Source organism: Sabethes cyaneus, chromosome 3 (genome assembly GCF_943734655.1).
Source record: "Sabethes cyaneus chromosome 3, idSabCyanKW18_F2, whole genome shotgun sequence".
Taxonomy (NCBI): Eukaryota; Metazoa; Arthropoda; class Insecta; order Diptera; family Culicidae; genus Sabethes; species Sabethes cyaneus.
The window spans coordinates 67,035,001-67,048,631 of NC_071355.1; the positions used below are offsets into that span (position 1 = coordinate 67,035,001).

Here is a 13,631-nt window from a genome sequence, read left to right on the forward strand (position 1 = left end):
CCATGAGGTTGGACATTAAAAAAAATAGAAGACGTGGTTTCATGAATTGGCGCTCGTAGTCGTAGGTTTGGACCCCGAGACACAGCACAGGATTCCAATCAATGCATGTTAAAGATTCTACTTGAATTTTCATGCCTCTATACCTCAGCCATTTCAGTGAGGTTGCGTATTCTTTCACGATTCCTTCGTAGGATACATTACAGCACAGAATTTGGAACATGAATAAAAAATCTGTGCCTAAATCTGCGCATTATTGCATCGCATTTTTCTAAGGAAAACAACGCATGCAATCACTCTTTTTATCTAAAACATGGCCAAAACTAGTTATTCTTTCCAATTATGCTAGGTAATTTGATCATTGCAAAGAATTTCGATCATAAATTTGTTAATTTTCTAGAAGGACAATCTTAGCGTTGAGGCTATCGACGATGTTTTCTGCCATATAAAATACTTTCAGTTTCACTTTAAATTATTTCGCAAATATTATGGTCCGTTTTTGAATAATGGCGTAATATTCAACAGACATTTATAAAAAAATAACGCAGTGATCATAGTTATGCACAATGTTAAAAAATACTTATATAAAAAAATGCGCAGAATTAGGAGCGGTGTTATTGGGATTCGAATAACTCATATCCAAATTTGGTCTTGTTTTGGCTGACATAGTAGGTAAAATAACAAAAAATAATATCAAAATTTTACTCCGTTAAGACCAAAAGAATAACTACTTGTGTTATTTGAATAACAAAGCAATAACATGACTGTATTCCGAGTTTAGAATAACATATTTTAGTATTATTAAGGTATTGAATAACAAATGCAGTAGAATATGAGATAATAAAAAATCATTTTATAAAATATTTATAATCTAAAATCTCTTTAATCAATAAAAAAAATTGTTTGAAATATATGGTATGATAACAAAATCAGTTATTAGGCTCATCTTACAACCACTGTTATAAATATCTACTCAATAGCAAAATGTGTTATCAATGTACACCCAATTCTTTTTTTACACGGGGGATGCGTTCCGTGCAAAAATAAACCGTGTCATTTCGAGAAACCGTGTAAAAAAATCCGTGTTATTTCGAGAAACCGTGCAAAAAAAGTCGTGCAAAAAAAATTCCGCGTACTAGAATCCGTGTAAAAAAAGAATTGGGTGTACAACTGTTGTTGGTGAAATTTTAGAAAAACCGTGTTATTTCGAGAAACCGTGCAAAAAAAGTCGTGCAAAAAAAATCCGTGTAAAAAAATCCGTGCAAAAAAGAATTGGGTGTATCTTCATATCTGTTCAATAACAAAATATACCATTATAACACAGTTTGTTATTGTTTTTATATTATTTTGCTCTTCGCTCCTGCTCGGGATATTTTTGAGTATTTTTGTGTCATTTTTGTATCAGTTAATTGTTTTTTTTTACGATTGTAATGCCATTTTCGTGTCACTTTCGCATCATATCTGCATTTGACTGTTCTTATATGTTTTGTAGGATTTTTGTGTGATTTTCATATCTTCAACAAATAGTGAATTATAGCACTTCAAAGTTCAATTTCTTGATTTTCTCATTTCCCCCTAATTTTTCTTGATTAGCCCAGGAGCAAAAGTAGTTGGTTTCCTTGAGCTCTAATTCGAAAGCAATTTACTCTAATTTAGCTCTATCTAGCTCTAATTTGAAAGCAATGGATACGGACTTTGCCTTTTGACGTGGAAGGTAGCTGCTATAGGGGGTCATACCAAAAGATCTATCACGAGAAGAGATCTGGGTTTGAACGCTAATAAATTAGTGGTTTCCTGATCGATTTTATCATTTTTGTACCAATCCAAATGTACGAATGAATAAAACTAAAGGTTTTGACGTTGCACTAGAGCCGACGGAAAGGACCGACAGAGCTCTACAAAAAGTGCCAAGAACCGCTAGCAATGGCTATTCACTGGATAATTTTAAGAATTTGGGAAGAGGAGAAACTACCGGAGTAGTGGATGGAAGGTGTAGTCTGTCCAATCTACGAAAAGGGCGACCGACAAGTTTGCTGTAATTACCGCGGCATTACGCTGGTACTGGCTAGAGCGCTGCACTGGGTCATTGTCAAGCTTTGGGAGGAGGAGCTACTACCGGAGGAGTAGACAGAAGGCATCGTGTGTCCGATCTACAAAAAGGGCGACAAGTTGGATTGTTGTAATTACCGCGTAATCACACTGCTGAACGCCGCCTACAAGGTACTCTCCCAACTTTTATGTCGTCGATTATCACCATATGCAAAGGAGTTCGTGGGGCAATACTAAACGGGATTCAAGGGTGCCCGTGCCCCCACGGATCAGATTTTCGCGCTTCGGCAAGTGTAGCAGAAATGTTGCGAATACAACGTGCCTACGCATCATTTATTTATCGGCTTCAAATCGGCGAATGACACGATCGATCGAGATCAGCTATGGCAGATTATGCACTACTACGGATTTCCGGATAAACTAACGCGATTGGTCAAGGTGACGATGGATCGAGTAATGTGTGTTGTTCGAGTATCAGGGGCAGTCTCGACTCCCTTTGAATCTCGAAGAGGATTACGGCAAGGTGATGGACTTTCATGTGTGCTGTTCAACATCGCTTTGGAGGGTGTGATAAGAAGAGCGGGTATAGACACGAGTGGCATGATATTCCCGAACTCCGTCCCGCTTCTTGGTTTCGCTGACAACGTAGACATCATTACACGTACCTTTGAGAGGATGGCGGAAACGAACATCGGACTGAAAGCTGAAGCCAAACGGATTGGACTTGTCATTAATGTATCGAAAACAAAATACAAGAAAGGAAGAGGTTCTAGAGATGTGAGTGCTGACCTCCCTCCCCGGATTCATTTAGACGGTGATGAAATCGAGGTGGTAGAAGAGTTCGTATTCGTGTATCTGGGATCACTGGTTACCGCAGACAACGACACCAGCAGAGAAATACAAAGACGCATTATGGCAGGAAATCGTGCCTACTTTGGACTCCGTAGGACGCTGCGATCGAACAAAATTAGACCGGTAGTCTTTTACGGCCATGAGGCACGGACTATTCGAACGGAAGGTGTTGCGCACCATCTACGGTGAAGTGCAGATGGAAGACGGAACGTGGAGGAGGCGAACGAACCATGAATTGCATCAGCCGCTTAGGGAACCACCCATCGCTCACACCGTAATAATCGGTCGCCTGCGATGGGCTGGGCACGTCGTGAGGATGTCGGACGACAACCCGGTTAAAAAAGTTCTCAATAATGATCCGACTGAAACGAGACGGCAGGGCACGCAGCGAGCAAGATGAATCGATCAAGTGGAAAGTGACCTGCGGACCCTACGCAGACTACGTGGCTGGCGAATTGCGGCCATGGACCGAGTGGAATGGAGACGACTTCTTCGTACAGCAGAGGAAACTACGGTCTGGAGCTGATTAAGTAAGTAAGTATTACGCTGGTCAACGCCGCCTACAACGGTGCTCTGTCAGATTTTGTTGTGTCGTCTATCCCCAATAGCAAGAAAATCTGTAGGGCAGTGTCAAGCGGGCTTATGAGGTCCCGTGCTACAACGGATCAAATTTTTACTCTCCGACAAATCCTCCAGAAACTTCGGAAGTACAATGTGCCCACGCATCATATTATCATAGATTTCAAGGCAGCATACGGTACAGTTTAACGCGAACAGCTATAGCATGAAAATAAAGAGACAATAAAGAAGCTTAAAAAAATTACAGTTTTCCGGACAAACTGACGCGGCTGATCAAAGCTACTCTGGAGCGAGTCGACACTCTCGAGTCCGGATCGCGCAGAGGGTTGCGACAAGGGGATAGACTGTCCTGTATGTTATTCAATATCGCTGTTGAAGATGTGTTCCAGCGAGCGGGCATCGAAACGAAAGGAACGATCTTCAGCAAAAGTAGCCAACTTCTAGCCTTCGCAGACGACCTCGACACCTTGGGACGGCGGAGGCAATCTACGCCAGACTAAAAACGGAGGCTAGGAGGATAGGGTTACAAATCAAAGCGTCGAAAACTAAATATATGGTAGGAAGAGGATTTAGAGAAAGCAGCGCTTACCTCCCACGAATAGTGACTATTGACGGCGATGAACTGGAAGTGAATTTGAGTTCCTATATTTGGGATCTTTGCTCAAAAAGCAAAAGCAAAGCAAAGACTAGGTGCTACATTCCATTATCTAAACTTGACCTTCTGTTTTTATACGACAGACTTCGCAGCCAGCTGTTAGAGTGCAGGACAATAGCAGAGCCAGAGTTGCTACGATCCTATTGACTCTAACAGCCTCTCCCAGTCGAGATTCGAACATATGACGACTGGCTTTTTAGGCCAGCGTCATACCTCGAAGCGAACTGGGAGGTTGGCTTCGAGGTATAGGATTTCTGGTCACCGCAGACAATAATACGAGTAAGGAGATCCAACGACGCATTCAGGCTGGAGATCGAACCTATTTTTCCCTCCGCAAGACGCTTCGATCAAGGAGCATACGCCGCCGCACAGAGCTGACGATGTACAAAACGCTAATCAGACTGGTAGTCCTCTACGAACTTGAGTCAGTAACCTTGCTTACGGAAGACATACGCGCATTTGCCGTATTTGAACGAAAGGTGTAGTACAAATGGAAAGCGGCGAGTAGCGGAGGCGTCTGAATTACGAGCTTTAGGCTCTGCTTGGAGAGATTCTCATCGTACACCTGGCGAAAGTTGGAAAACTACGTTGGGCCTGCCAAATCGCAAGGATGCCGGACGACTGTGCAGTGAAATCCGTTCTCTACAAGAACCCCACCGACACCAGGAATAGAGCAGCCCAACGTGCTAGATGACTCGACTAGGTTGAAGCCGACCTGCGTGTGTCGAGACGCGCAACGAATTGGTAACGACGATTCACGACGACACTGGAAGTTTTTTGTAGTCGTTTCAACGAAGTTTATGATTTGTTCGATTTTGGCATGTCAAAAAATGTGTTTCGATTAAGGATTAGTGGTTATTAGTACCAAGTAACATGTCTGTGCGATGTTTTTATTATATCGAAGGTTAATAAACAAATTAAAATTAAAATTGGTATGTCCGTACTATTTTGGAGGCGATATACGTGATGAGAAATATTTATATATATTTCATCTATATAAGAATGTATATACGATAAAATCCGACTAAGCGCGACTCCCTCCATGCTGCTATACAATTCTGTGCTGAAAATTATATGTGTGTCATTTATCGTTATATACGACTGAAAATCAACTTACTGGCACTATATTAAGCATTAGCAACGATTCCGGATTTGTTTATAGATATTTACGACAATTTTCATATATTGATGTACTATTTCGTGCTAGCTGAGGAGCGCAGGCCGCGAGCTTTGTTGGCGACCGGTCATCGGAAGTGCCGACCACTGCAGAAACTTAGAGTGTTTCCGCTGTCCCGAAATCTGATCTGTTTAGGTTTATTCGATTTCAACAACTGTCACAGAAGACCGAAATTGTATTTGGCCGAGTTACAAAAAGCCGAAACACGAAGAGCCAAACCTCTACTTGGCTGAAACATGCCGAAAACTATTTTCTTGAATAATATTGATAAAAATGTTTTAGCTGATTGGAATTTTTTCCGTGATATTCGGAAATTCATACTGCGGACATGTGTGTTTCGGCCATTTGTGATTTGACCATTCGCGTTTCGACCATTAGTTGTACTGCGCTATTTGTTATTGGGTCCATTTGTGTTTCGGCCATTCGTAGGTAACCCAACTAACTCTATAGAATGCAATGCATAATTAAACTGAGTCGATTGAATCGCTTGCAAGCTAACAGTAGATCTCCTAACGCCCGTTATGCCTACCATACATCATGCCTTCCGCACGTTTTGCCTATGCCATTATGCCTAACGTATTTATACCTAACGATCGTATGCCTATCGTCCGTCTCATCACCAAACATAAACATTCAATACAAAAACCAAAACGTAATATGTTCGTCAAAATTATGTACTCGGCTATAGAAAACCATTTGAAATAATCAACATTTCAATGGCATGAGACGTATAAAACGAAAATACGTTTTCAATGGAATTTGATAAAGGCTAATTGATTTGCTATCAACAAATACGTTTAAATCTTAACGCACGAATGATTTCATATGTTAGCATTTCAACGTTAATAAATTTTTCTCCGCCATGTACTCCAAACAAAAACAAGTGGAATTTCCCACCATTGTTCCGCCTTGTATCTTACCAACTAATTACGGGTTCCACGCTAATTTTATGCCATCCCGTCATCCCGGCCAGCGCCCATTACCCTACACGGCCGGCACGAGATCTGCCTTATCGGATAATAATAAATTCATGCCGATTAAATTAATATCTTACCTGTCCGAAATTGGTGAAGCCATACTTATCGGCGATGATATCAGCGATACCCGGTCCGTTCGGGATGTAGACGGCAAACTCGTTCAGATAGATCGGCACACGCTGGCCGCGAGCACCACCGCCAGCACCACCACTAGGCCTCCTTGTGCCGAACCAATTGGCCCCGCTACCCGCTGCACTACTACTATTAATTATGGCATCGGTGCTAACATTATTATAGTTATTATTCGACACATTATGCTCGGTATTTGTATTAACATAATCAACATCATTGGTCGAAATTAATTTGGCTAATGATATCAACGCAAGCCGGTCCGCGGAGGTTGTTCCGTTTTGGCCAGCATCGGTGAGTGCACCGTAGCTAGTAGGAACCGTCGACGATAGTACTGCGCACGCCAGTAGTGCCAGCAAAAACGATGGCAGTGCCACCGAGCCGGAAACACTACCCAAGTGGTACCTCCGCTGCCATTTGTGTTGATTTGAGATCACACTAGGCCCCGGAGCTCGCCACCGGTCCTGCGAGTGATAGTGACACTGGCTTCGACATTGTTGCTGCTTTTGTCGCTGAACTTCCGCTGGCTGCTGCTCGGAAGCGGAAACACTAGCGACCATTCTAGCTGGTCACTTTGCTGCTGCTGCCCTCGGCGACTGTATGGATGATGGCGCTGCTACGACCGCTCTATGTGGTTCCAACAAAGACGACAATGCCGGCAGCACTGGAGAGTGTATGTAACCTGTCCCGACACCCACTTTCGCGCTCATAAACTTCAGCTGTATTAATCACTAGCGACGCACTAGCCGAGCCCCAGAAAGGTGACCCACCGAGAACTAATCACAAGCACTCTACTTCCTGTCCGGATATTCCGACTAAATCAATTTTTCCCCTCTGCGACAAATGCTTCTCTCACTACGCGGGACGCGATGATATAATGATTCCTATTTTCGCACCGAGCCGAAGCCACCCGGCAGCATCGTGATCCGTAGTCCGGTTGCCTGTTGCGTTCGACCGGCGGGAGGTGACGGCGGCGACGGCGGCCGTTACTGCGACGACCGGCGGTTCGACCTTCGTGAGATTTTCCCGTTTTACGACACGACGATTCTGGCCTGCTCGTCCGGAATGGTGGGCGGTCGGGGCGGAAGGTGTCACACCTCGGGCAGGACTACAATTCTACAGGCTGCGCGGTAGCTCACGAACTCGCGTCGTCGACCCTCCGATTCTGCAAGAAAACGGAATTGGAAAAGAGGGAAGAAAATGTTATTGTTAGGCTGTGCTACACTTGCGTGACTGAGAAACGTTAGAGGAAAATTGTTCTTCTTTTTCGGGTGCGATGTTTTTGAAGAAAGGAAAAATAAAAATTGAGGATTACCATTCGGAAGCTAGCCAGCAGTGGCTGGCAGTTGCTCCCAACAGCAGGCGGAAGGAGTGATACAAAGTGGCGCTCGAAAATGATAAATTGAATCTGCTTTTTGTCGAAACTCGGCAGGGTCACGCGACCATTCACTCTCGGTTTTATGGAAATTTTTCCCAAGCCGGCCCTAATTGGGTTAAGCGTCAATGTGATAGATCATGCGAAATAATCACGCTGAATTAGTGAGGAAAAACAGTGTCCGGGTTTGCCCGCTGGCTGGCAGGGTGCTATTTAAATTTAGGAGCTGAGATTTTTTCCAATTAGAGCGTCTGTGGTTACGGCATTAACGAGGTGTGTTTTTATGCTTCTCGTGTCTCATATCATTCTCATATACCTACTGGAATTTGTATTATTTTGGAAAATTAATTAAAAAAAGGGCAGCTCCATTAAACAAATCATTTCATAACATCATTTCTATTATTTCAAATTCCATCAATAGGACATGAAAATTGATTTGATTTATATTCTGCGCATTTTACTCCATCATATGTTTCAAAACACGAAAACGTGCAGTGAAATCAATCAATTTTCAGTGGAAAAGCGCAACAGCTGTCTGCTACATGTACAGATTTCAAACGTAGTCGATTGATATCAAGGTTAAAAACAATTTAAAAACATCACACGAAATAAAAAGTGCAAATTTCCTGTCATAATTAGATTTGAAACTGCAATAAATTCTGTCATTGGATAGCGAACGGAATCTCTAATCAGATTTGTTGCACTGACTGTTTTTTATTTGCTGCACCGTACACATGTCGGGCCAATCGAAAGTGCCTTCGACAAACGATCCATTCGACAACCAATATAGCCATGTTTTGCCCCATATCATTGCCACCATTCAGGCGGCACACTCAAATGCATACCACACACATACATTCGTACAAAGACAATTGCCATATTCTTTGACAGGGATTAATTTCCCTCCCATTCGAAACGAAATTAAATGTAACAGAGTTCATTGAGCTCAATTTTTCAATTTCACAGTCCACTGGCCGATTTCGGATTCGATCAATATTACGACCGGGTTGAAAAAGTGCTCCGAACCACCGCCCGTTGCGCGCGGCGGAATAAATAATGTAGGTCCTACGTCCTACGGATGCTTTTTATCCTGCTGCAGCAGTGGTGAAGCTATTTAAGCAAACACCCACGCGCCGCACTCAAAGGTGTGGACGCTGGCAATGGCAAACACGATCGATGGAGGCGCACTGTCGTTGATTTATTTAATTTGTGTTTTTAATGAGAAATCTCCGGAGGCCTCCGTCCGTCCGTCCGTGTGCGATAGGTGTATCTGGAAACGATAAATTTCTGCCTTCCGGGTAATGATAATGATTGTAGGTTGCACAGGAAAATATAACTTTGTTTTATTCAAAACGCAGCATGCAAACTGGTTGGTGAATTGCTAGAACTTATAAAAATTTCAATAATTATTGTGAATTGATCTCTGATAGGTAATTTAAAAATTAAAATGTTGCAAAGATTAGTATCGACACAACTAGCATACATTAAACAAAACTTAGCAATGTTTTGTTCCAAAGCTGTGGCCAAAAATCTGAGAACCGGTCATGTGCCTTCATTAATCGTTAGCTGAACACTCATAACTCAGGAATAATATCATTCAAAGATAATGCATTGGTAAATGAGAAAAAAATATTACAAAAGCATTTCAAAACCAATTTAAATTTTTCCATTCTTTTATACCTGGAATTAATTAAAAATCAGAGGGGTTGTGTACAAGACACGACCGCATATATAGGTGACGCAGGACTACGTAAGTCTCTTTGTAGTGATTGTGGCATGTATTCATGCTTGTAATCATTCGATTCTTCATGTATACATGCTATATGCAACATATATACATGCTACATGCGTTGTATGTAACATTTATCAAAGTAGTAACATTTTATACGTTCAATTCTCAAAACATTGTGCATTTGAAAACAATTTAGCAAAATCAAGAACACAAACTATTACTTTCCTGCTACCTTACTGAAATTAAAGATTGTTTTCATTATCCATGGTTTCCCACGTTGAAAGGATTTTACCAATTCAATCCTATTTTATCAACAGCACATCTTTTCACTACACTTCTAATGAAACGGCAAGCATGCGTATTCATACAGAGCCGTATTATAACCGAACACTACAACTGTAGCACATTTTTCCAACACAGATATCAAATTCGCCGAGGTTTAATCGTCACGCAGTAAAGAATTTGCAATCTGTTGGGACAACGAATTTGTGTCATTTTTTCTGGCACACTTCCCTAACACAGACATCAAATTGGACTAGGTTTAATAGCGTTCGTAAGAAATCTGTTGGCTAGAGGGGGCTTTGTCACTCTCTCTGGCATACTTCCCAAGCAAGGACATCAAAATGGCCTAGGTTGAACCGCGGTGTTAAGAAATCTTGTTGAAATGAGGAAACTTTGTCACTTGTTTTGGCTTACTTCCCAAGCACAGATATCAAATTGGTATAGGTTTAGATCATCGTAAAGAATCTTCCAACCAATCACGAAGCGAGAATTCTGGTAAAACATAGGTTCATCATTTTCAATTTTTCAATAGTTCAACATCAAGAATCCATACTTTTCTTCATTTGGGTCGATTCTTAGAAGATTTTCTGATTGATTGGTGTAAGAATATTGAAAATCGATCGGAAAACCGCTGAGCTATTAGCGCTCAAAACCTTTCATTTTTCGTGACGCTCGGATTTTTTGATTTTTTGGAATGACACCCTATCTCGAAACTTGCCGTAAGACGTAGTCCTACGTCAAAAGAAAGCTTCGAAGTTCAAAAACAGACACTGAGGAAGCTTGCAAGTCGTAGGCGAAATACGTATCTGTCAAGAATAAATATACATAGTAGAATTAAATTGGATAAGTTTTCTTTTTATTTAATTCCAGGTTTCGTATTCTACTAAAACGCTCCAAAACTTCAGTCATTCTTCTATAGCTTAAAAGTGAAAATGTATTTAAAGTTTCAAGATAAATTTTTCCCATATATTTTCTTCGAGATAACCTTGATTCACAGGCAGGGACGTCAGTTAAACACACCATCTATTTAGTGTGGTTTTCTTAAAAGAAAAGTCATAAAACCCTCCGTCCAAACAGGTCCAAAACTCTTTACGACATTCAAGTCTGTACCAATTTAATATCCATGCTTGGGAAATACGCCAGAATGCAAAACCATCCCTTTTATTCAAGAGATTTTATCTTTAAACATTGAATCAAGCCATATTTGATATTCTGAGAGTGAATCTTCAGAGAAAAGTGTACGATCATCTTTTCCTTTTGCCAGATTACATCCATATATGTACTGCAAAAATTCGTGCGTAACTATTGTCTTGCACGGAAACAGAGCTGAAGGGATATTTGTGCATGTGACGGGAGGCAGCAATTCTCACAGCGAGAAAAATCAGCGACTGTCCGAGAATAGTTTTTGAGTGTGCATCAAATGAATGCTTTCCGTCAGTTAGTTGCCTGTAATTCTTGACATAGTTTCCATTATATTTCTGTCAAGTATGCAAATAGCGGTAAAGCAGAGTGTCGAAAGAAACTAGTAAGCTGCAGAGGACGTTAGCTAATTGATATGTTATCTAATTGATGGCTGTCTACATGTTAGTTGTAAGAAAATTATGCTTCAAATCAATCTATCACAATGAATGGTGCAATCACCAATTCCGTGGCAATTGACGAATGTGTGCTGTAAATGATAACCCAGAATAGTTATTTATTTTTTTTGGTTTCACCGTAGTTGTAAGCAGGCTCCTTAAGTAAGCTAACTTCAAGCCAGTTACTTAAAGTGCTTAATGCTACAAGTCATGCAAAAAAGTTTATTAGTGGAACTGCAACTCTAAGAAACTGATAAAAATGATATACAGTACACAAACATTTAGGATATTTAAACTTAACTTTATTTAACAAATGTATATAAATGTTTTAAGGCAATTATTACAATACAATAAATTATATATTTGCGTAACAAACTGATGAACATTTCTAAATTGTCAAGCATTGTCGAATTGTACTCGCCTTCGTAGTCCTACGTGAACCCCCCGTTCGTTCCCCTAAGCACAGATCTTCATACTTTTTATCCAAGTTGGGGGATCGAATCAAGCTATAATTGAAGCCAATTATAACCGGATTCGAATCCACTCGTCTTCCCAGGCCCTACGGATCGCCGCACTGTGGGATGAAACCCAAATCTAGATGGACAAAAGTAATTACGCTTAAACCGTTACTCCTAGGAATATAGTATCTTCGGTGAAAATCTGTTATTTCAACTTCCGAATTTTTTGGTGTATACTACATTAGAGTGGCCATCATCGTAAGCGAGTGCAAAACATAAATTTTTTTATGGCTTAAGTTAGCTGTATAAAATGTTCGGCAAAGTTAATGAACATCAAATTTTGAATTACTTTGCTAAAGAGATGAAAGTTCTATCTCTTATAGTTGGACAAATAAGGCAATTTAAAGTTTTTTTTTGGACGGGGTGGACCTAATAATTGTGCCTCTTCCTTCGTTTATTATGGTCAAACCACCGGACGTAAAGTTTAGCCTAGCTTGTTTACTATCCGGGACGACGAAATTATGCAGGCTACTTACAAACAGCGATACCAACTTTCCAGACATTTGTGCATGCATAAATTTTGAACCGTTTCATTTTCTTTGCATTGTTTTACTTCCTTAGTCTAATCTTCTGTATAACAAATGTAGTTCATGGAGTACTTTAAACTTCAGTAACATTAGTAAAACTAGAACGCACAGGAGCTAAAATAATTAGTGGTCCCAAATTTATGCATACACAAATGTCTGGAAGATTGACAGCGCTGCTTACATGGTACTGCATGTTGCGTTGGTCGTCCGTAAGGGTTAGTGTTAGCCGCGATTTTCAAGGCGGGTTTTCTTTGGAATTTCATAATAGATAGAACATGGGATTTCCAACTTTTCTTTGAGTTTTCTATTGACATAAACTTAAAATAAATTTGCAAGAAAACATTCAAAATGACCGTTGAAGGTGCTCTGGGTCTATTACGAATTTATGGTACTGCCGTCATGGATGAGGAAAGTGATCCAGATTCACAGACTTCGATTCAAGCCAAACGTGCAACTGTAACCGAGCACTATCAGTCACGCCGAAGGTGCAAGCACCAACGAAATGAGCGTTGGTGAAAAATAAGCGCCGTGAAGGAAAGCTAGCCTATTTTGAAGCGCTGCGGATGCAAAACAATGTGGTGATAAAATTGGACTCGAAAGAAGACTACAAATCAATACTTGGTGTTTGTAGATTGTCGGACACAGAAGTAGTTGAGCAAAACAACTCTGTAAATGTGAGTGTTCCCGTCCAACATATCTCGGTTTATTCGATTTTGTTAAATTCAGTTTTACAAACTATCTCTAATTTAATCAATTATAGTGTTCGATCGTTGAATCCAGACCAACTTGATGGCCTGCAAGTAAACCCTTATAAAGAATTCCAGTTCATGTTGGTTAGCAACGGCGGGTTGATGATCGATCATTGTACCCCTCTACAGAAAGTAAAGGACATGTGTATAATGCGCCCCAGGTGGGTAATACGCACTAGTTTGTTTATTTCCAAACCAGCACAAATTAAAATGCAAACAACAGCCTACTATGCAAGTTTGACAGTTGTTACTGGATGTCAAACCAAGAGAAAAATAAATTTGTTTTCTAACAGCTTCCGATGTAATTTTTTGCGTCGTTTCCGTAAGCTTTTTTGTGGTTAAAATCTTTAAATATCCTGTTGGTGCTATTCGCTTACGTGAAGTGAAGTTCTAAAACATTATCTCAGGCGAAAAACCGGTGAGAAACGGTTAGTTTGCTTAATCAAGAGCAAACGT

The 13,631-nt window shown here is 40.7% G+C and overlaps 1 protein-coding gene across 2 annotated transcripts in view; it reads right to left on the reverse strand.

The window, feature by feature from the left end:
• Window positions 1-13,631, reverse strand: part of LOC128743883 (furin-like protease 2) — an 803,052-nt gene that overhangs the window by 345,002 nt on the left and 444,419 nt on the right. For both annotated transcript variants that reach the window (XM_053840572.1, XM_053840570.1), the window contains exon 2: window positions 6,364-7,580. In XM_053840572.1, the coding sequence (XP_053696547.1) occupies window positions 6,364-6,975 (612 nt within the window). In that variant the 5' untranslated portion in view covers window positions 6,976-7,580. The remainder of the gene's footprint in view (window positions 1-6,363; window positions 7,581-13,631) is intronic.